Below are 24,917 nucleotides of genomic sequence, written 5' to 3'. Positions count from 1 at the left end.
AATTCTCATTTTAGCCTAGAATCATGCAGCGCTAGTTGGAGATGCACTCGGAGGTTCATGCAGATGACCACCTATCATTGATTTGAACATGCTGTCTGCACAGAACACATGTCCATCCCATGTAGGTGAAGACAGATCAGTACTACCGTGTCAATGATCCATTTGTCAGACTGTTCATGAGGACTTGGATGCATTTGAAATGCGTTCCATTGGGCCGCATGCCTTGATTGCACCTAGTTGGACCCAGCTTGTCTAAAACAAGTGTTAGTACAATAGTTCCGCAAGCTTGGATAAATCTTTTTTTTTTTTTTTTTGCCCGCTGTTTCCTAGGTGGGAAAGGGTTAATAGCTCTTGTTAGGCATTAACCAGTGTTGCAATGACATTCCTGGGAGGGGTGAGATTGTTTTTGTGCTTTCTGTGTGTTCACACACTGCCTGAACTCTGTGACCTCACAAGCGGCATATTTGTCCTGCTTTTCCCTTTTTATTTCCTTTTTTGGCCCAATGTGAAATTCCTTTCACTGTCAGAAGACGGTGGACAGGCGAGTGTTGTGTAATAGTTGGACTGGGCACATTCTTGTTGCTGCAGACAGCGTTTTATTTGTGCAAGGAATGCAAATGTTGGTGTGATAACACATACAGCAAAAGAACACCGCAGGAAGCGTGCAATAATTACCTCTATATTACCTCTCAATAACTGGTGTCCGTTACCACAGTAATAAGTCCCAGCATTGGTGTCATTTACTGTAATAATAACCCCCAGCATTGGTGTCAGTGAATGCAGTAATAACCCCCAGCATTGGCGTTGATGTCTGCAATAATCCCCAGCATTGGTGTTGATGTCTGCAATAACCCCCAGCATTGATGTCAGTGAGTGCAGTAATAACCCCCAGCATTGGCGTTGATGTCTGCAATCGCCCCCAGCATTGATGTCAGTGAGTGCAGTAATAACCCCAAGCATTGGTGGCAATTGCCACCGTAATAACCGACAGCATTGGTGTAATTTACTGTTGGTTTCTGTAATAGCCCACAGCATTGGTGTCGGTGTCTGCAATAATAACCCCCAGCATTGGTGTCAGTTACTGCAATAATAACCCCTAGCTTTGGTGTCAGTGAGTGCAATACTAACCCCCAGCTTTGGTATCAGTGAGTGCAATAATAACCACAGGAATTGATGTCAGTCAGTGCAATAATAACCCCCAGCATTGGTGTCAGTGAGTGCAATAATAACCCCCAGCATTGGTGTCAGTGAGTGCAATAATAACCCCCAGCATTGGTGTCAGTGAGTGCAATAATAACCCCCATCATTGGTGTCAGTGAGTACAATAATAACCCCCAGCATTGATGTCAGTTACTGCAGTAATAACCCCCAGCTTTGGTGTTGGTCTCTGCATTAATAATCCCCAACATTGGTGTTGGTCTCTACAGTAATAACCCTCAGCACTAGTGTCAGTTACTGCAATAATAACCGATAACAAAAACAACATTGGTATCAGTGACTACATTAATAATTCCCAGCATTGATGTTGGTAACGGCAATAACAATGCTCAGCATTGGTGTTGGTGGTCATAGTAATAGTGCTCAGCATTGATACCGGTTAAAGCAATAATAACCCCCATCATTGGTTTCAGTAACTGCAATAGTAACCCACAACATTGGTGTTGGTGACCACGTCCATAATGCTCTTCAGTAAAGCCGGTTCAGGCAATAATAAAAGCCAGTATTTTTCTCAGTGACTGCAGTATTAACCCCAAACATTGGTTTTCAGTGGCTAGTAACCACCTTCATTGGTGGTTAGTGTCCATGCTTTTAACCCCCCCCCCCCCAACCCTCTCACTGCCTTATTGGTCAGTGGCAGTGTCGGTAAACCCTTCCCAATGCATTGATGGCCAGGTATTTTTGTTGGAAAATAAAACCATGTGAAATTACTCCACTTATCCCCATCAGTAATGTACTGTGCAATGTGTGATAGCGTTAGGCCCTGCCACTGTGCGAGTATTGGCAAAAGACACGCAGGACTCTCAAGGATACCACTTGGGCTCCAGGGTATTGTGGCAAAGCAGAGAAGTCTGGGGGTTTATTTTTTTCCCCAGATTTTGCAATCCCAGATCTGGGTCTGGAGTTCAAAGACTTCAAAAAGTATTTTGTGGGATGAAGCCTTCAATCCTGTGTCCAGGTCTTTCTGGAGATCTCTACTGTTGCAAGGAGGCCTGCATGCAAGGAGATTCCTACTGTTCAGATACCCTCCACACTTTACACCTCTTCTCCTCAGTTACAATTATTACTTCCCTCTTTCAACCCCACCACTATAGACGAGGTTGCCAAACTACTTGCTAACGTCCATCTTTTGCCACCCACCCTCTGGATCCCGTTCCCTCGCAAATTGCTATGTTCACCCTCTGACTCTATTCTACACTCTCTAACACACATCTTTAATCTCTCCCTCTCTTCTGGCACCTTCCCCAACTCCCTAAAACATGCACTTGTCAGCCCCATATTTAAAAAGCCCTCACTGGACCCATCCATTCTTAACAACCTATGCCCCGTCTCCTTCCTCCCCTTTTTATCCAAACTCCTTGCACGTCTGGTCTACAACCGACTGAGCGACCGCCTTGCTTATAATAACCTTCTTAATCCCCTTTATTCTGGATTTCGTCCCCAAGACTCCACAGAAACTGCTCTCCTAAAGCTAACAAACGATCTACTAACAGCCAAAACCAATGGACACTACTCTGTACTCCTACTCTTGGATTGCTCTGCTGACTTTGATACGGTTGACCACCCCCTCCTCAAAAAAACTCCACACCTTTGGTCTCTGTGACTGTACTCTTCGCTGGATCTCCTACTTATCCAACTGCACCTTTAGCGTTACTTAAAATTCTACTTCCTCCTCTCCTCTTCCTTTCTCTGTTGGGGTCCCCCAAGTTTCTGTTCTTGGACCTCTCTTATTTTCAATCTACACCTCCTCCCTGGGTCAGCTGATGGCCTCTCATGGCTTCCAATACTACTTCTACGCTGACGATACCCAAATCTATTTCTCTACCCCTCAGCTGACTCCCTCCATCGCCTCACTAATCACTAATTTACTAACAGATATATCAGTCTGGATGTCACATCACTTCCTCAAACTCAATCTATCCAAAACCGAACTTCTCATTTCTCCTCTTCCATGTGCCCCTTCCCCTGATCTCACTGTCAAAACTGACAGCACAACTGTAAGCCCATGCCCACTTGCCAAGGTCCGAGGTGTAGTCCTGGACTCTGAACTCTCCTTTAAGCCCCACGTCCAATCACTGTCCAAATCTTGCCACCTCAACCACCGCAACATCTCCAAAATACGCCCCTTTCTAACCAATGACACCACAAAGCTCTTAATTCACTCCCTGGTCATCTCTATTGCCTCGACTACTGTAACTCCCTTCTCATTGGCTTACCTCTACATAGGTTACCCCCCTTTTACTCCATCATGAATGCTGCTGCCAGACTCATCCACCTTCCAATCGCTCTGTGTCTGCTACTCTCTCTGTCAATCCCTCCACTGGCGGAAGCGGGATTTTGAATTCAATCCAAAATACTACCCTGTTTCCCCGAAAATAAGACAGTGTCTTATATTAATTTTTGCTCCCAAAGATGTGCTAGGTCTTATTTTCAGGGGATGTCTAATCCACCTGTGCCATCTTGATCCCCCTTCTAATCCACCTGTGCCATTTTGATTCCCCCCTTCTGATCCTCCTGTGCCATTTTGATCCCCCCCTTCTAATCCACCTGTGCCATCTTGATCCCCCCCTTGTAATCCACCTGTGCCATCTTGATCCCCTCCTTCTAATCCACCTGTGCCATCTTTCACCTTCCCTTCTAATCCACCTGTGCCATCTTGCTCTCCTCCCTTCTAATCCACCTGTGCCATTTGACCCCCCTCAAATCCACTGTGAGCCCCCCACCCCTGTGTGGATTATTTACCCTTTCTCCTTCAATGTGCCCCACACGACTCACTGTCTTGTGAAGCAGACTCCGTCAGGTGGCAGAAGGCATCAGCATGTCATGGCCGCGGCACGGGCTCTCTGATGACAGTGACGTCACTCGCCACCACTACGGTCCAGAGGAGTCGGACTTCTTATGGTACCGTAGCTTCAGGTGGCTTTATTATCGGGGAGGCCTTATGTTCGGTGGAGGACTTCTTATCGGGGGTGCCTTATTATCGGGGGGGGGGCCTTATTATCGGGGGATGCCTTATATTTCTACGAGATGGAAACCTGGTGGTAGGTCTTACTTTCGGAGGAGGTCTTACTTTTGGGGGAACATGGTAACAACTTCTTACAAAGCTATCCACAACCTGGCCGCAGCTACATCACTGACCTAGTCTCAAAATACCAATCTATTTGTTCTCTTCGTTCCTTTCAAGACCTCCTATTCTCTAGCTCCCTCGTCACCTCCTCCCATGGACTTCTCCAGAGCCTCTCCAATCCTATGGAACGCCTTACCCCAATCTGTCCGGTTATCTCCTAATCTATTAGTTTTTAGACAATCCCTGAAAACACTTCTCTTCACAGAAGCCTATCCTACCCACACCTAACAACTGCATTTTCATTTTCTCCATCACCTCATCCCCCACAGTTATTACCTTTTTGTTCCACCTGACCCTCCCTTCTAGATTGTAAGCTCTAACGTGCAAGGCCCTCTGATCCCTCCTGTATTGATTTGTATTGTAACTGTACTGTCTGCCCCCACGTTTTAAAGCGCTGCACAAACTGTTGGCACTATATAAATCCTGAATAATAATAATAAAATGCTGTGTATGTGTGTGCACACTCGTTATAAGCAAGGACTGGACCATAGCTCAGGGCTCCCATCAGGAGACAGGTGTGTGCCCCATCCAGGAGACGGGCGTAAAAATAATATTTATCGGCGCTCTGCTCCAGCGTTGATCACGGAATTGTGCGACATCTGCCTGTCGGCTTAAATCACATCCATCTCCCTCCAAGATAACGAGATCTTGTTAACTGCAGAAGGATTAAGGTGCGATGATCCCTACTGATCTCTCAAGAATACGCTAATCTCTGGCTGGTCACGGTATTTTCGCATATATAGGCGCAGCCTCTCGTTGCATTGTGCTGTGGAGCTGGTATATTAACAGAGACGTCCATCTCCCCATAAAATCAGCTTGGCGTCAAAACCTAAAGGTGGCCTAACACTATACAATCTGATTGTACAACCTACTTTAGATCTACCTTCAACTATGTAGTGCAGGTACCTGCCTGAATGGATTGTTCAGTTGTGTCCACCTTTTTACCTCGTTTTGGTAATTCTGAAGGAGATTGTGCAGAGGCTGGATGGTGTATGGACAGCTTAAGTGTTGCCTACAGCAACCAATCAGATCTCTGCTGCCTTTACTCCAATGCATGTTCGAAAATAAAAGCAGACAGGTGATTGGACTGCAGCTAGCAGATTAAGTTTCATATGTTGCAAATTGTGATGTAGGGTGGAAGGAAATCCAAGGAGCCTACACTTCAAGGGATGAATATTGTATGTATGGCAGTTTCCTACCTGCCAACCTTATGGCCCCATCCCTTTTAACCCCCGCCCAGAAGGTGGGCAGAGTATATGCCCAGGTCACGGCCACATTATAGGTAGGTACCTGCCTCTAAATTTGTGGGAGCCACCCATCATGTCCACTTTACAGATTGGTCCTGCGCAGACCCCAACCTCTAAAAGATGTGGAGACCACCCACTTGAAGCACCAATCCCTGTAATTTTAATGTTCTTTTGAGTTAAGGTGCATGTGCAGTCACTCAAATGAGGTTGGGGCTGTGATCCCGGGACATGGCCCAGGACACAGCATTGGTGGGACCAGGGCCAGATTAAGAGCATCATGGGCCTGGTGCTGAGTATTTTAATGGGCATTTTTATGGAAATAAATAAAATGAAAACACATTTTTTTTTTGTTAAAATAAATGACATATTTTAAACAAACCACTCATTCACACTGTAGGCACAAGAGAACCCATGTGGGCGAGCACTTTTAATTATTTTTTCATTTATTATTATTTGTTGCAATTTTTTTTATTTTTTACACAATTATTATTATTATTATTATTATTCAGGATTTATATAGCGCCAACAGTTTGCGCAGCGCTTTACAATATGAGGGCAGACAGTACACTTACAATACAAATCAATACAGGAGGGATTAGAGGGCCCTGCTCGTTAGAGCTTACAATCTAGAAGGGAGGGTCAAGTTGAAACAAAAGGGAATGGAGCAGTGTAAGGTGTCAGTACTGCATACACAGGGCGGCCCAGAGCAGGGGGAATATAATGGACAGTCTGGGGTGATCGGTGCAGGGGGCAGCGCAATTACAAGCACCGATCTCCCTCTAGAGGAGGTGGAGTGGCTTTCAGCTGCTTCATGGAGTGGAGAGCCAAAGAAGGAGACTGTCGTGGTGATGGTGCTTTTGATTGCCCCCAAACCCCTCCCCCCCCCCCACCGCACCGATCAACCGACTTTCAGATTCCCCCTGCTGCAGGAGGTACAAGGAGCGTCTTATGCAGTGCAGTATCCAAATGGTCAGTCCGTCACTGCTGGGCCTATGTTAAAGTTGAGGCCTGGAGCTGCAGCTCCAATAGCCCCCTATGTTAATCCAGCCCTGGGTGGGACAGAGAGTCAAGATACAGGACTGTCCCAGCAAATATAGGACAGTTGGCTTTTATGAAATATAGGACTCATCCCATGTGGAGAGAGTATCAGATTATTATTGCCAATAATACAGTTTGATTGGCTCCTCCATAACAGACATAAGTGGTAACCACTTGTTCTGTTTAGACATGTGCAATTCGTTTAGTTTCAAATCTAGCTTTTTAACAAATTTGTTAATTGGCAAATATCCCAATTAATGAAAACCCGTTTAAAGCGGGAGTCCGCCGTTTTTTTTTTTTTTTTAAAAGCCAGCAGCTATAAATACTGCAGCTGCTGACTTTTAAAATAATGACACTTACCCGCCCAGCGCGCCCGCGATGTCGGCACCCGAAGCCGATCTCTCGATCGTCTCTCGGGTGCTGCCGCCGCCATCTTGGGTATGGGAATCAGGAAGTGGAGCCTTGCGGCTTCATTTCCCGGTTCCCTATTGCGCATGCTCGAGTCGCGCTGCGCAAAAAAGAATGGTCCCCGCTGTCTCTGGGATCCGTGTGTTTCCCAGCAGACAGCGGGGGACCTTCGGAAAGGGGCGTAATCTACGCCCCTTTCCGCAGATAGCTATGCCGGAAGTGGGTGCAGATACCTGTACTGTACAGGTACCTGCACCCCCCTCCCCCCTGAAAGGTGCCAATTGTGGCGCCGGAGGGGGGGAGGGTTCCAATGAGCGGAAGTTCCACTTTAGGGTGGACCTCCGCTTTAACAAATTTTTACGAATATATTCGTAAAATATCAAATATTCGGAAATGCAAAATCCAAAAATCCCAAATTTTGAAACTCGAAAATCTGAAAATAAGAAAGAAAATTCAAAAGAATGAAAATCCGAAAATTCTAAAATCTGAAATAACTTTTATATTACTATTAAATTATAGGTATTGGAGTTTGCTTTCAAATTTGGCTGTTAGAGAACGTAACAAATTCAAATTTATCAAAAGTTATGAGATATCCGAAATAACGAATGCTGTATCTAAACAAATGGAACGTGACAAATTAATAATAATAATAAACAATAATAATTATAATAACTTTTTTATTATTATTTAATCTATTCCATTTGTTTAGATGCGGCATTCGTTATTTCGGATAATTCCTAAGCTTCAGATAAATTCATATTCCTTATGTTGACTAACAGCCAAATTTGGCAGAAAATGCAAATACCTATAATTTAAAAGTTAGTTGTTATTATTAGTTGGTTATTATTTATAATTTTTGGTTTTTGGTACTTTCGAATTTTCCTTATTATTTTCAAATTTCTGAATTTCAGAATTGTTGGATTTTCAGATTTTCAAATTTATGAATTTTCAAATTTACGAATTTTCAAATTTACGAATATCGATCATAACGAATGACATGAAAAAAAAAAAGTACATTTTTTTTAGCAGTGCACATGTCTAGTTATGTCCACTTTACAGATTGGACCTGCCCAGACTCCACCTCTAAATATGCAGAGACCACCCACTTGCAGCACTAATCCCTGTAGTTAATGCCCTTTTTGAGTTACTGTGTGTGTGCAGTAGCTCAAATAAGGTTGATGCTGGGATCCCGGGACATGGCCCAGGACACAGCATTGGTGGGACTGATGGTCAAGATGCGGGACTGTCCCGGCAAATCCAGGACAGTTGCCACTTATGATGTTTATGACTCTGTGATGTCAGTACTTGATTATTATTACCAGTAATACGGTTTGAACGGCTCCTTTACAACAGACTTGGGGATTTTAGCAGTTCTGGGTAACCACCTGGCTGTCATGGAAGAAGACCTAGGACTGTAAGTCCCAGGGTGCCTGCGATTTTGTAGTGCCGTCATAGCTAAGGAAGTCTAGGCTGCCTGATGTGATGTATGATTTAAAAAAGTTTAACATTGAAATAAAATGAGATTACGTTGTGTACTGTTAGATTAATACCTCGTCTTTGCCTTCCAGGTGCTCACAACTCCACCTCTTCTAAGAAGCCTCGAAGCAGAAGCATCTTCCACTCCCTATTCTGCTGCCTGTGTCAGGACGATGCAGATCCCCTTCCTGTGAATAACAATGCTCCCCTCCTGGTGGAGGAAAATGGATCGGTCCCCAAGGTAAGCCAAGATCCAGCAAAGCATTCCTTGAATGCCTGAACGCAGGGACAAGTTACCAAGACATGACCATGCTTTTGAATATTTGTGAATAGGGCTGCTGATAAGGGGGTAGCACCCAAGCCCCACAAGGGGTCCCAGAGAAGCAGGAGTGGGCACAATTACTGGAACCAATTCCCCTGTGGCCCTCCCTGTGTTTGCAATGCTTCAGTCTGTGAATGAACAGGGAGCCTCTTTATGGAGTATTTCCTGTTCATTCACTCTGAGACTGCAGAGAAAAGATTGAGGAATCTGTGTCCTCAATCTCTTTCTCAAAAGTGAGACGTTAGGTGTCTCTGTTTAGTTATTTCACCAACCCCCACAAGGCTGTTAAAATGGGTAATACAATAACTTAATATACACATAATCCAAGTTGCTCAATAATGCTAGGGGCCCCAGTAATAAGGGTTTAAATTAATTGTGTACATTTGAAGTTTTGTTGTGAGGAGTAAAGTGCCAACCACTTGCCGACTGGGCCATAGACAAATGACATCTTGGTCGGCAAGTGGAATACCAGGGCTATGGCTGCAGCAATATGCCATAGCCCCAGTATTTTTTTTTTTTTTTTTCAGCCGACGAGCCCCCAACTCTGCTGATCCCCCCACTCAGCAGCAACCTCCAGCTCTGCTGATCCCCTGCTCCTTGGTAACCTCCAGCTGTGCTGATCCCCCACTCAGTAGTAACCTCCATCTCACCTGATCCCCAGCTCAGTAGTAACCTCCAGCTCTGCTGATCCCCAGCTCAGTAGTAACCTCCAGCTCTGTTGATCCCCTGCTCAGTAGTTACCCCAGTTCTTTTGATCCCCCACTCAGTAGTAACCTCCAGCTCTGTTGATCCCCCGCTCAGTAGTAACCTCCAGCTCTGCTGATCCCCAGCTCAGTAGTAACCTCCAGCTCTGCTGATCCCCAGCTCAGTAGTAACCTCCAGCTCTGTTGATCCCCTGCTCAGTAGTTACCCCAGTTCTTTTGATCTCCCACTCAGTAGTAACCTCCAGCTCTGCTGATCCCCCACTCAGTAGTAACTTCCAGCTCTGTTGATCCCCCCCACTCAGTAGTAACCTCCAGCTCTGCTGATCCCCCGCTCAGTAGTAGCCTCCAGCTCTGCTGTTCCCCCAGTCAGAAGTAACCTCCAGCTCTGCTGATCCCCTGCTCAGTAGTAACCTCCAGCTCTGCTGACCCCCCACTCAGTAGTAACCTCCAGCTCTGCTGATCCCCCGCTCAGTAGTAACCTCCAGCTCTACGTTCCTACATACAATGCGACGAAGGCAGGGTGACTACGTTCCTACATACAATGAGACGAAGGCAGGGTGGCTATGTTCCTACCTACATACAGTGGGCAGGGTGACTACGTTCCTACATACAGTGGGCAGGGTGACTACGTTCCTACATACAGTGGGCAGGGTGACTACGTTCCTACATACAGTGGGCGGGGTGATTACGTTCCTACATACAGTGGGCAGGGTGACTACGTTCCTACATACAGTGGGCAGGGTGACTACGTTCCTTCATACAGTGGGCGGGGTGACTACGTTCCTTCATACAGTGGGCGGGGTGACTACGTTCCTACATACAGTGGGCAGGGTGACTACGTTCCTACATACAGTGGGCAGGGTGACTACGTTCCTACATACAGTGGGCAGGGTGACTACGTTCCTACATACAGTGGGCAGGGTGACTACGTTCCTACATACAGTGGGCGGGGTGACTACGTTCCTACATACAGTGGGCGGGGTGACTACGTTCCTACATACAGTGGGCGGGGTGACTACGTTCCTACATACAGTGGGCGGGGTGACTACGTTCCTACATACAGTGGGCGGGGTGACTACGTTCCTACATACAGTGGGCGGGGTGACTACGTTCCTACATACAGTGGGCGGGGTGACTACGTTCCTACATACAGTGGGCGGGGTGACTACGTTCCTACATACAGTGGGCGGGGTGACTACGTTCCTACATACAGTGGGCGGGGTGACTACGTTCCTACATACAGTGGGCGGGGTGACTACGTTCCTACATACAGTGGGCGGGGTGACTACGTTCCTACATACAGTGGGCGGGGTGACTATGTTCCTACATACAGTGGGCGGTGTGACTACGTTCCTACATACAGTGGGCGCGGTGACTACATTCCTGCATACAGTGGGCGGGGTGACTACATTCCTGCATACAGTGGGCAGGGTGATTATGTTCCTTCATACAGTGGGCAGGGTGACTACGTTCCTTCATACAGTGGGCAGGGTGACTACGTTCCTTCATACAGTGGGCAGGGTGACTACGTTCCTTCATACAGTGGGCAGGGTGACTACGTTCCTTCATACAGTGGGCAGGGTGACTACGTTCCTTCATACAGTGGGCAGGGTGACTACGTTCCTTCATACAGTGGGCAGGGTGACTACGTTCCTTCATACAGTTGGCAGGGTGACTACGTTCCTTCATACAGTGGGCAGGGTGACTACGTTCCTTCATACAATGCTGCTGTCCAAGGGTGGACCAAGGTCCACTGTATGTAGGAACATATCCACCCTGCCTTCGTCTCATTGTATGTAGTCACCCTGCCCACTGTATGAAGGAATGTAGTCACCCTGCCCACTGTATGTAGGAAGGTAGTCACCCTGCCCACTGTATGTAGGAACGTTCCTTCATACAGTAGGCAGGGTGCCTCCCCCTTAAAATCAGGGTCCCCAGAGAGCTTCCCCCTTAAATCAGGGTCCCCAGAGAGCCTCCCCTTAAATCAGGGTCCCCAGAGAGCCTCCCCTTAAATCAGGGTCCCCAGAGAGCCTCCCCTTAAATCAGGGTCCCCAGAGAGCCTCCCCTTAAATCAGGGTCCCCAGAGAGCCTCCCCTTAAATCAGGGTCCCCAGAGAGCCTCCCCCTTAAAATCAGGGTCCCCAGAGAGCCTCCCCCTTAAAATCAGGGTCCCCAGAGAGCCTCCCCCTTAAAATCAGGGTCCCCAGAGAGCCTCCCCCTTAAAATCAGGGTCCCCAGAGAGCCTCCCCCTTAAAATCAGGGTCCCCAGAGAGCCTCCCCCTTAAAATCAGGGTCCCCAGAGAGCCTCCCCCTTAAATCAGGGTCCCCAGAGAGCCTCCTCCTTAAATCGGGGTCCCCAGAGAGCCTCCCCCTTAATTTGGGGTCCCCAGAGAGCCTCCCCCTTAATTTGGGGTCCCCAGAGAGCCTCCCCCTTAATTTGGGGTCCCCAGAGAGCCTCCCCCTTAATTTGGGGTCCCCAGAGAGCCTCCCCCTTAATTTGGGGTCCCCAGAGAGCCTCCCCCTTGCATCAGGGTCCCCAGAGAGCCTCCCCCTTGCATCAGGGTCCCCAGAGAGCCCCCCCACTTACATCAGGGTCCCCAGAGAGCCTCTCCTCCCCTTGGAGACCCCTGCAGAGACCCTGGGCTTCAGATTCTATTAATCAGATTCAGATATTGCTATAGCCCCAAAAGCCACCCCCTAGCGACGCCACTGCTTATGTACATGGGACTTTTTAATTTTTTGTTTTTAACAAATTTGCAAAGATTTCAAACACACTTCTTTCATGTTGTCATTATGGGGTATTGTTTGTAGAATTTTGAGAAAAATAATTAATTCATGTTGGAATAATGCTGTAACATAACATAATGTGGAAAAAGTAAAGCACTGTGAATACTTTCTGGATGCACTGTACAGTGGGGCTAAGGCAGGGTTGCTATGTTCCTACATACCGTGAGAATGAACGTAGCAATCTTCTAACAGGAAGTCGGATCACAGCAGCTAAAAAAAAAAAAGAATTTGGAGAAGGCTGAGAGCAAAAAAAGGAACTTTTCTGAGTTAAGAATACATACAGTACTTAAATAGAATTTATTTTAAAACCAGAGATTGCCGTTGCTTTAAATATAGTGGCTGCATTAGTTTTCTTTTACATTTATTTTCCCTGGTGATCCTGCCAGTAACACACTTCCTGTCTTATCTTAGGGTGTCTCCATTCTGGATGGAGGAGCAGTGGTGCCACCCTTGGATAGCAGCATTGACGATTTGGGGGAAGGCTAGTGTTAGACGAGCAGATAGGTGGACAGGACTAACAAATTAAAAGTTATCTCCAGCTCACACATCCTAAGCAGTTACAGCAACAGTTAAATAAATGTTTTACATAAATGGATAAAAGTTGACCATTGTAAGCACCCCTGTCAGTCTGAAATGGTTTGTCTCAACCCTCTAACTGCTATATTGTCTGGACAGCTTGGTCTGTTAAAGAAAGTTGAACAATAACAGACTTAACTGGCAAGATCACCAGGTGCAGCCATCGCATCTAAGGATAGGTAAACTGCAATATATTCCATTTTTGTTTTTGCATTTAATACCACTTCAGAAAGCTGCAGAGATTTTCCAGAATGATGGAAGATTTCCCCATTCTAGGGATCTTCATCTCAATGCTGGAGCTTCCCCCACAGTTCCCAGTTATACAGAATCTCACAAAAGTGAGTACACCCCTCACATTTTTGTAAATATTTTATTATATCTTTTCATGTGACAACACTGAAGAAATGACACATGCTACAATGTAAAGTAGTGAGTGTACAGCTTGTATAACAGTGTAAATTTGCTGTCCCCTCAAAATAACTCAACACACAGCCATTAATGTCTAAACCGCTGGCAACAAAAGTGAGTACACCCCCATGTGAAAATGTCCAAATTGGCCCCAAAGTGTCAATATTTTGTGTGGCCACCATTATTTTGCAGCACTGCCTTAACCCTCTGGGGCATGGAGGTCACCAGAGCTTCACAGGTTGTCACTGGAGTCCTCTTCCCCTCCTCCATGATGACATCACGGAGCTGGTAGGTGTTGGAGACCTTGCGCTCCTCCACCTTCCATTTGAGGATGCCCCACAGATACTCAATAGGGTTTAGGTCTGGAGACATGCTTGGCCAGTCCATCACCTTTACCCTCAGCTTCTTTAGCAAGGCAGTGGTCATCTTGGAGGTGTGTTTGGGGTCGTTATCATGTTGGAATACTGCTCTGCGGTCCAGTCTCTGAAGGGAGGGGCTCATGCTCGGCTTCAGTATGTCACAGTACATGTTGGCATTCATGGTTCCCTCAATGATCTGTAGCTCCCCAGTGCTGGCAGCTCTCATGCAGCCCCAGAACATGACACTCCCACCACCATGCTTGACTGTAGGCAAGACAAACTTGTCTTTGTACTCCCCACCTGGTTGGCGCCACACACGCTTGTCACCATCTGAACCAAATAAGTTTATCTTGGTCTCATCAGACCACAGGACATGGTTCCAGTAATCCATGTCCTTAGTCTGCTTGTCTTCAGCAAACTGTTTGCAGACTTTCTTGTGCATCATCTTTAGAAGATGATGGGACGACAGCCATGTAGACCAATTTGATGCAGTGTGTGGCGTATGGTCTGAGCACTGACAGGCTGACCCCCCACCCCTACAACCTCTGCAGCAATGCTGGCAGCACTCATACGTCTATTTCACAAAGACAACCTCTGGATATGACGCTGAGCACGTGACCTCAACTTCTTTGGTGGACCATGGCGAGGCCTGTTCTGAGTGGAACCTGTCCTGTTACACCGCTGTATGGTCTTGGCCACCGTGCTGCAGCTCAGTTTCAGGGTCTTGGCAATCTTCTTATAGCCTATGTCATCTTTATGTAGAGCAACAATTCTTTTTTTCAGATCCTCAGAGAGTTCTTTGCTATGAGGTGCCATGTTGAACTTCCAGTGACCAGTATGAGAGAGTGAGAGCGATAACACCAAATTTAACACACCTGCCCCCCTTTCAAACCTGAGACCTTGTAACACTAACGAGTCACATGACACCAGGGAGGAAAAATGGCTAATTGGGCCCAATTTGGACATTTTCACTTAGGGGTGTACTCACTTTTGTTGCCAGCGGTTTAGACATTAATGGCTGTGTGTTCAGTTATTTTAAGAGGACGGCAAATTAAATTTGTTATACAAGCTGTACACTCACTACTTTACATTGTAGCAAAGTGTCATTTCTTCAGTGTTGTCACATGAAAAGATAGAATAAAATATTTACAAAAATGTGAGGGGTGTACTCACTTTTGTGAGATGCTGTAACTGGCAAGGCTCGCATTGGCTGCAGTTCTCAAAGCCCCTCAAATCTTTCAACCAAACTTCCACATTCCAGGGATCGGGATTTTTCTCCCAGATTGCCACTCCTGTCCATAACTCTGTCACCAGTCCTAGCTGAGAAGTTCTTAATTAGAGGAGGGGGGGAGGAGGTGTGTGTGTGGGGGGGGGGGGGGGGATAGTTTGACCTAAAGGCACCAAGTTCAATGATATTTGGTTGGAGTGTCCTCTTGGAAAGCTGGAAATGAGGGAAGCGGTAATGAAATCCATGTTGCAGCAGTAATTAATTTCTAGGGCTGCAAAGGTATTTTGCAACAGTGTAATTAACTGTCTGAGCTCCCATGATACTAGCACCATCTAGTGGACAATGTAGAGTACTGCTCTATTTTTTTTTTTTTTTTTGCTAGAATACTTATAGGGTAACTTCACTTTGATAGGGGAAAAAAAATAGCAAATAAAAAAAAAATGATAGCATATACAATTGTGACACAAGTCATATTGTAATTGAAAGCCACTATAATGCTTCCTTTTCAATCTGCAGCTCAGTAATTTTCTGTAAAATGCAACATGGCAACCTGGAGGCGTTCTGTACACAGATCCTATATAGACCCCCACCCCCGCCCCAGATATTTAATTTCCTGCTTGTGCGATTGGCTCACTGATTTTTCCCAGAAGTCTGCAATAAGATACAATTCAGATTTTGGGCATCCCCTGCATTTTTTTTGTTTAAGCGGACCTTCGGTCATTTTTTTCAACTTTCCATCTATTAAATCTTCTACCCTTGTTGTTTTAACTTTGGGTAGTAAAACATTTTTTTTTTTTCTGCCAGTAAAACCCTTATACAGCCCACTTCCTTCCTCCCGTTTCTTGTCTGGTCATTAGCCTAGGCTTATGACATCATGCACAGCTCCTTCTCTCATTCTCCAGAGTTTGCCAGGAAGGGGGGGGTGAGTCATAAGAGGGCCAATGAGAGCTGCAGAGCTGGAGGTGTGCCTTTGTGTAAAGCCAGGAACTGAACAGGCAACAGCTTCAGCTGCAGACAGTTAAAACGGCTGCAGCCAGACTCAGCGGAGGGAGATTTCTGCAGCATATTTGGCAAGTACAGAATGACAGTATATATAAAATAATATGCAAAGTGGTTGGAGGGAAGCTTCAGAATGGCAAAGATGTTTTTATTACAGATTATGTGAGCAGACTGCAGTTCCTCTTTAATTTCTAGGACTGCAAAGGTATTTTGCAACAGTGTAGTTAAAGTGGAGGTCCACCCACCGCTGCAAAAATTAAAAGCCAGTAGCTGCACATACTGTAGTCCTGGAGTCCAGGGATGTCGGCACCGCAGCTGATGTTTCCATCTTCTGTCGGGTGCTGCTGCTTCCATTGCTAGTAAGGGTACCCGGCAGTGAAGCCTTACCACTTCAGGCTGGGAACCCTACTGCGCATGCGCGAGGATCCGCTCCTGCCCCCCCGGATTGTGCCAAATGTGGTGGCACCTGAGGGGGGAGAAGTACAACGAGCGGAAGTTCCACTTTTGGGACGGAACTCAGTTTTAAAGAGGAAGTAAACCCTGATGAGTTTACTTCCTCTTTCATTCCCTGCAAAGGTAAAGCATAATGGACTACTATGCATCGCATAGTAGTCCATTATGTGTCACTTACCTGACACAGGAGCCAGCAAAGTCACCGCTGTCCCCTGTAGTCCACCGCATCCATCTTCTCGGTGGGTCTCGCTGCTCCGCCGCTGTCATTCGGCGAAGCCGCGATGACGTCACTCCCGCGCATGCGCACTGGAGCCGCCACGTGCGGCATCTTTGTCGTTGACGGTGCCGTGCTCAGTGCGCATGCCTGTCTTTCGGCAAATATCTCCTAAACCGTGTAGGTTTATGAGATATTTCTTGGACCTACAGGTAAGCCTTAATCTAGGCTTACCTGTAGGTCAAAGTGTGTTGTAAGGGTTTACAACCACTTTAAGTGTCTGTGCTCACATGCTACTAGCACCATCTAGTGGACAATATAGAGTACTGCTCTAGTTTCTTTTTTTTTGCTAGAATACTTACAGGGTAACTTCACTTTTATAGGGTAAAAAATGGCAAATAACAGAAAAAAAAAAAAAATGATAGTGTATACAACTGTCCTATCGTAAATTAAAAGCTGCTATAAATGACCTTTCCAGCTCTGTAATTTTCTATCAAATGCAACGTGGCAACCTGGAGGCGTTCTGTAAACAGATAGTATACAGAATGCGCCCAGATATGTCATTTCTTGCCTGTGATTGGCTCGCTGATTTTTTCCATAAGTCTGCACTAAGGTACAAGTCAGAATTTGGGCATCCCCTGCATTTTTTGTTAAAGCAGATTTATACCCCACCTGCACATTTTTACCTACAGGTAAGCCTATAAAACTGTACGGTTTAGGAGATATTCACATTGCATGCAGCTGCTGTCGTCACCGCTGCATGCACTCTGAAGGTCCGGTGGATGGTGCCGGACCTTGCCAGAATGGATGCGCACGAGTGATGTCATTGCAGCTCCGGACACTCACAGAGCCAGAGCCGCGAACCCGTAAGAAACACTGAGGGAACGTGCTAGCTCCCTCAGCGGTGACCGGGAGGTGGTGCGGGCGCTTCGTTCTATAGTAAGTATTTCATAATGTGCTAGTATGCGGTGCGCTGGCAGGGGGACCCCAGAAGAGGAGGATCGGGGATGCTCTGTGCAAAACCATTACACAGAGGAGGTAAGTATAACATGTTTGTTATGTAAAACATTTTTTTAAAATGTAACATTCACAACCACTTTAAGGAGCAAACCGAGCTCAGCGAAATTATTCCTTGTTTTTTAAATGATTTTTTTTTTAGGCGACTAAATTCCTTCTGCCAGAACTGAAGCCGCCGGACACGGGCAAAATCTGTGTGGTCATTGACCTGGATGAAACATTGGTGCACAGCTCCTTCAAGGTAGGTTGGACAGTCTTGAGCACCTATAACCTTTCAAACTGACATTTGCATTTCATTTTGCATAATATTGAATATTGTTAAAAACTTTAGCTAAAAAAATAAATTCCCTACAGCTTTAGTCACATCAGTGACCTGTATTGAAGGATGTCCCATGTTGTGCATTCCGACGAATCCTGGAGAAGTCTTCTGGAAAGGATGCCCCGTCCTCTTCCTTATTCTCAACTTCCAGCACTGCAATGGTTAACAGCTTCAGGTGTCCCGGCTCAGGTGCACCAAAGATGATCTGATGGGGACATGCTCCCTCCTCCCTCCTTCTCCTCCCTCCTCCTGCCTACTCCTCCTCCTTCACCCATAAAAGTTCTTCCATTCGTTAAACTACCTGTAACAAAATATGTGAATAAGGGAGAGTCTAGTCGGTCACAAGATCCTCTCCCCCTTTCACAGATCATATTACATGCAGTGTAATCAGTGAAAGAAGTTTTCTCATTGGAGGAGAGGTAACGTATCCCCTTCAGATCATCTGCACCGCTGTTTTGCCTGAAGACCTGATCCTGTTAACCATTGCAGCACCAAACGTTCAGTACCAGGAAGGGGACAGGGCATCCTTGCAGTGAAGATTTCTCCAGGATCCTTCTGCCTGCACAATGTGGTACATCCTGTATTACAGGAAAGTGATGTTACTAAAACTCTAGGAATTAAAAAAAAAAAAAGTTTAGCTAAGCTTCAGCTTTAATGGAGCAGATGCCCCAGTTAAATTAAATATATAAAACTTTCCGCATCTTTATAATTACATTACACAAAGCAAAGGAAAAATTGGTATTATTACAAATGCCAACGTGTATTAATAGTAATTCATCATTATTTATTTTATTTATTATTTATTACATGTTCTTATATAGTGCTGACAATTTGCACAGCGCTTTACATATACCTCTGGCCACATACAGTACTGCATACACCAGCGCCCCCCGCACCTCTGGCCACATACAGTACTGCATACACCAGCGCCCCCCGCACCTCTGGCCACATACAGTACTGCATACACCAGCGCCCCCCGCACCTCTGGCCACATACATTACTGGATACACCAGTGCCCCCTGCACCACTGGCCGCATACAGTACTGCATACTAGGGGTGCAACTGATCGTCACCGATCCTTGATCCGAACGGGTCACCCTGCTCGGATCGGCACATGCTGCGAACCGTGGAGCGCTCCGCGGTCTCGGCCTTAGGAAAGGCCGCGGCTTCGGCCTAGCTCCGAAGCGGCGGCCATCTTTCTACACCTAGGCTGTTTACACTGTGATTGCTCCGACGGAGCGATCACTTGTAAACAAACCGGCGTCATGTCATGACGCTGGTTCCTCTCTCCCCTCTCTGTACTAATCTGTACAGTGGAGGGGAGAGATCCAGAGATGGAAGCAGCCATCCCTCCATACCCTGCAGTACCCAGCAATACCCTGCCAATACTCTGCAATACCCTGCCAATACTCTGCAATACCCTGCCAATACTCTGCAATACCCTGCCTGCCAATACTCTGTGATACCCTGCCAATACTCTGTGATACCCTGCCAATACTCTGCGATACCCTGCCAATACTCTGCGATACCCTGCCAATACTCTGCGATACCCTGCCTGCCAATACTCTGCGATACCCTGCCTGCCAATACTCTGCGATACCCTGCCTGCCAATACTCTGCGATACCCTGCCTGCCAATACTCTGCGATACCCTGCCTGCCAATACTCTGCAATACCCTGCCTGCCAATACTCTGCAATACCCTGCCTGCCAATACTCTGCAATACCCTGCCTGCCAATACTCTGCAATACCCTGCCTGCCAATACTCTAGCAGTACTCAGCAATACCCTGCCTGGCAGTACTAAGCAATACCCTGCCTGGCAGTACTCAGCAATACCCTGCCTGCCAATACTCTGCAATACCCTGCCAATACTCTGCAATACCCTGCCAATACTCTGCAATACCCTGCCAAAACTCTGCAATACCCTGCCAAAACTCTGCAATACCCTGCCAATACTCTGCAATACCCTGCCAATACTCTGCAATACCCTGCCAATACCCTAGCAATACTCTGCGATACCCAGCCATGCTCAGCCATACCCAGCCATGTTCTGCGTTCTGCCATACCCAGCCATGTTCTGCCGTACCCAGCCATGTTCTGCCGTACCCAGCCACGCTCTGCCGTACCCAGCCATGCTCTGCCGTACCCAGCCATGCTCTGCCGTACCCAGCCATGCTCTGCCGTACCCAGCCACGCTCTGCCGTACCCAGCCACGCTCTGCCGTACCCAGCCCTACCCAGCCAATATTACAGTGGGGGAGATTGTGGAATTCCAGTGGGGACTATATGGTGGTGGAAGTTTCACAGGTTTTTGCGAATTCAATTATTATTTGCTGATCCGAAAAATGATCCGATCTGTGACTCTGATCCGAGGAACGATCCAATCCGTGAGTTTTTTGATCCGTTGCACCCCTACTGCATACACCAGCGCCCCCCGCACATGTCGGGCCACATACAATACTGCATACACCAGCAGTGGTTGTGGAACAAATCCTCTGAGTTTCCATTATTTCTTATGGGCAGACTTGCATTGATATACGAGTGCTTTGGATTACAACCATGCTTGTGGAACGAATTATGCCTGTAATCCAAGGTACTACTGTATATTGTATATTCACATCAGTGGGCAGCCCGTCCATCCATTAAGGGTACACGGGTGCCACCCTGTCCCCCACCCCCCATCCATATGTCCGGCCCCTTTCGGGACGCCGGATGCATCATGAATTCCAGTACGGGGTTGGACGTTTGTTTGAATCACCGACCCGTTTCCCGATTGGCCAAAATGGGAAGCATTCTGATTGGCCAGCGAGGAGGAGGGAGGACACAGAAGCCTCCGAGCAGGGGCAGGAGCAGCTGCTCATGATGCCCGTGGAGGAGAGCAGGGGAAGCTGCCGGTGCAGGAAATTGCCTGCACCGGCGGACTGGCCAACTCGACGGGTGGGGGCACAAAAAAATTCCACTAGCCGCTACTGGTCCCTGCCCTCAAGGAGCTTACAATCTAAGGTCCCTAAGCCACATTTATACATACACATACTAGGGCCAAATTAGACGGGAGCCAATTAACCTACTAGCATGCCTTTGGAGTATTGGAGGAAACCAAATTACTTATTTATTATATTTATATATATATTTTATATTTATTATTTTTTTATGTTATTATTTATTTGTATTCACATAAAAATGAAAATAGCGTGTTATATGTTAAATAAAGCTAGTAGAATATGTTGTGTATCTATATTTGTTACATTAGAAACTTCCCTCCAAAGTTTATATCAACATTCCACATCATGAGACATTTTCTGTTGTATATCATAATGTTATCATCTTTTTACATCCAAATGCGCCACATATGAATACATTTGTTGGAATATTTTTTTTCCCCCTTTTGGGTTAAAGGTTTTACATAAATAAAAGCTGATCATTGTACACACACCTATCAGCGGTAAATGGTTTGTCTCAACCCCCATTACTGCCATTTTGCTGGGAAGTTTGTTCTATTACAGGAAGTTGACAGATAACAGACTTACTGGTAGGATCGCCAGGTGAAAATAAAGGGGGGGAAAACTATTAAAAACAAAACAAAAAAAACAAAACTATTACAATCATCACATCTAAGAATTGTTAAGTTGCAATTGAATACATTTTTTTTTTTTTAGGTTAAAAGTATAACTAAAGGCAAAAGTTATTTTTATAGTTTTGGACAGGGTGAAGATGGATTAGAACACCTGTTTGCTATGTCGCCATTAACTACTTACAGACCGGACCATTTTGCTGGCTTAAGACCAGACCACTTTTTGCGATTCGGCACTGCGTCGCTTTAACTGACAATTGCGCGGTCGTGCGGCGTGACTCCCAAACAAAATTGACGTCCTTTTTTTCCCACAAATAGAGCTTTCTTTTGGTGGTATTTGATCACCTCTGCGGTTTTTATTTTTTACTCTATAAACAAAAATAGAGCGACAATTTTGAAAAAAACACATTATTTTTTACTTTTTGTTCTAATAAATATAACCAAAAATATATATAAAAAAAAAGTTTTTTCCCTCAGTTTAGGCCAATACGTATTCTTTTACATATTTTTGGTAAAAAAAATCGCAATAAGCGATTATTGATTGGTTTGCGCAAAAGTTATAGCGTTTACAAAATAGGGGATAGTTTTATGGCATTTTTATAAATTTTTTTTTTTTTTACTAGTAAAAGCGGCGATCATCGAATTTATTGTGACTGCGACATAATTGCGGACACATCGGACATTTTTGACACATTTTTTGGACCATTGTCATTTATACCGCAATCACTGCTATACAAATGCAGTGATTCCTTTGTAAATGACACTGGCAGTGAAGGGGTTAACCAGTGGGTGGCAGTGTAGGGGTTAAGTGTTCCTAGGGGCGTGTTACTAATTTGGGGGGGGGGGGGGGCTGGGCTTTGTGTTAGTGAGCACTGATCTCTGCTCCATGTGAGATCAGTGTCACTTGTTGCTAGGCAGAATGGGGAGATGCTGTTTACAACGGCATCTCCCCGTTCAGCCTCCCCATGAGACGATCGCGGGTATCCCTGCAGCTATCGAGTCTGTGGGACCCGTGACCGGACCGGCGGCACACACGCAATGGCAGGGCGGCATATACAAATGGATGTACCCGTACGCCAATATGCCTGCCCGTGCCATTCTGCCGACGTACATCGTCGTGCGCCGGTCGGGAACTGGTTAAGGAGATTCACCCTCTCTATTTGCCCGTTTTATCGTTATCATCAAAAATAAAAGTAATAGAAAATCCCAAATTTTGGGTTATCCCCAGAACAGTAAAGGAGGGAAAACCTTCCAATGGGAACACTAGTTCTCAGGTGACCTGGGTGGTCACTGGATTCCCCTAATTTTCAGAGATTTCCTCTCACTTCCTGTTTTGGCTGTGGGACAGGAAGTGAAGCTAAATATCTCCAATGGGATTGAGGATTAATATATACTCCACCTCAAAGTAAAAAATATTAAAGTGCAGCGCTATATACAATAAATTGAATTAATTCAACGTGTACATGAAAATACTCGTGCAATTTACATTAATCTACCCCTCAAGGGTCCTTATCGATGCAAATATATATTTGTGCTTGTTGATATTTATACTTCAGTAAGTGAATATATCATATGTGTAAATAACACAAAAAAGCAAAAGAACCAACAGTCCATTGGGAAATCCAAAGAATCAAAAAATTTTGAAAAGTAGTCCAGTTGTATTTCAACAAAGCCACCACCCTCGTGACGGTACCACCACCTCAATAGACGTGAGCTTACCGAATGAAGTTGACCCAAATGAACATATATTCTAAGGGTCATGCGTGCTTGTTGCTCTGGTTATGGAGAACCGACTTCCCATGCCACAGGTTGGCTACCCTCAATGTGGAAAATGCCTTCCTCCGACTCCTGGATATACCCGCTCCTCTCCGCTCAAAAGTCTCGGACACCAACCTAAATGCATATAGGGCAAAAGAGTATGGCCAAATAGCGTGATACAGTTTAAAAAAATATATTTATTTAAAAAAGTAACAAACTTACATTTGTATGATTATTCAAGCGCTTTTCAATAAAATTTAGGCAGTAGTGGCGTCATCTCGACGCATTTCGTCCGCTTGGACGTCATCTGCACTTTAATATTTTTTACTTTGTTTGAGCTAAATTATTCATGTTTAGCGTGTTGGCTGCTTTTTGGGATAGCGCAGTGTCACTTTTTGGTTATATACTCCACCTCAGCATTAGCTCTACGGGGGGAACCCATTTGTAGTCAGTGAATTGTGGGGTATATCTTTTAATTATGTCTGCATTATTATATTTAGTTTTTGATTTGTATTAAAATTTATATTTTTTTATATCGACCTCTTGTATCAGTGCTACGATAGTCCATTAGCCTTTCTAGGTGTCCTTGTGTATTGGTCAGCATCAGCAACTGCCCCCGACATTCTCAGCTTATCAACTTCTCATATCTCAAATTGGATGATGATACGTTTTTACTTAGTTTTGACCCTGATTACATGAGGCTATACTCAAAACTTTTGATCTTTCCAATGGGACACAGATGGCAAAAAAAAAACTGATAGGGGTTATAATCCTCCCTTACTCTGTCCAAAATGGGAAAGAAGACAAAAAGTTCTGCCTATAGTTCTGCTTTAGTACCACTCTAATGAGAAGGATTGCAAAGTATAAACTGAGTTTATGGATTCTGCCTGTAAAATGAACACCTCTGCCCCCTACAGGACAATGTAAAGCAGCACCTCCACTTGTTTTACCCTCCCATAACATCTCTGCATTCATTTTTTCAGCCAGTCAACAATGCTGATTTTATCATTCCTGTAGAGATTGATGGAACAGTTCATCAGGTAAATACACTTGTTTTGTTTCTTATTGGTTTGATTGCCAATTTCTCCATTTTTTTCCCCCTCTCTTCGGCTAGGTTTGGTGCTTTTAATCCAGCACTGTTCAGTGGTTCCAGGATCCTCGGCCTGAGCATTCGCTTCCCCTACAGGCTGGTGCTGGATTCAAGTAATCCAGGATAGGCTGTGACTTCCGCTTTCAGCCTATTCTTGATTACTTGCGGCCAGCGCCGTCCTTTGACATCAGGATTCGCTGTGAAGTTAGAGTGCAGTTTGGAGACATAGCAGCATGTATTGGCCACTGAGTTCTTCAACTTTATAAAAATTGTATTGTTTGTTTTTTCTTCTCTTGGCATAGTCATTTTGGGCCCGTTTCAATGTTAGTTTTAGGTTAGGCTGCAGACACTTCCTCCCTTTTTTCAAGACAGGTAAGGAAGTATCCCACAAAAGCCGCATGATCTAGTAAGCAACTAAGCAACTACCTCCAGATAGGGCCAAGGACTTGCCGTGGTGTGGCTCTCACTCTTTGACCAGCTGGAGTAAAAATCCTTTACAATCACAAAGTTCATTTCACTCTTTGACCTCCGTGTGTAAAAGTCCATCACAGTGTCGGACAAATTAGCCCCCAACCTTCCCCTTGCTGTCTACTGTTTGAG

At 45.6% G+C, this 24,917-nt stretch overlaps 1 protein-coding gene across 1 annotated transcript in view; it reads left to right on the top strand.

The window, feature by feature from the left end:
• CTDSP1 (CTD small phosphatase 1) overlaps nt 1-24,917 on the top strand; it is a 96,848-nt gene that overhangs the window by 52,859 nt on the left and 19,072 nt on the right. The window contains exons 2-4 of the mRNA XM_077447890.1: nt 8,607-8,755; nt 17,723-17,821; nt 24,211-24,267. Of these exons, the coding sequence (XP_077304016.1) occupies nt 8,607-8,755; nt 17,723-17,821; nt 24,211-24,267 (305 nt within the window). The remainder of the gene's footprint in view (nt 1-8,606; nt 8,756-17,722; nt 17,822-24,210; nt 24,268-24,917) is intronic.

Source organism: Lithobates pipiens, unplaced genomic scaffold (genome assembly GCF_037356315.1).
Source record: "Lithobates pipiens isolate NorthernLeopardFrog02 unplaced genomic scaffold, aLitPip1_a1.2 Scaffold_22, whole genome shotgun sequence".
NCBI lineage: Eukaryota > Metazoa > Chordata > Amphibia > Anura > Ranidae > Lithobates > Lithobates pipiens.
Note: the sequence above shows the minus strand (reverse complement) of the source record. Positions and strands in the feature narration are given on the sequence as shown.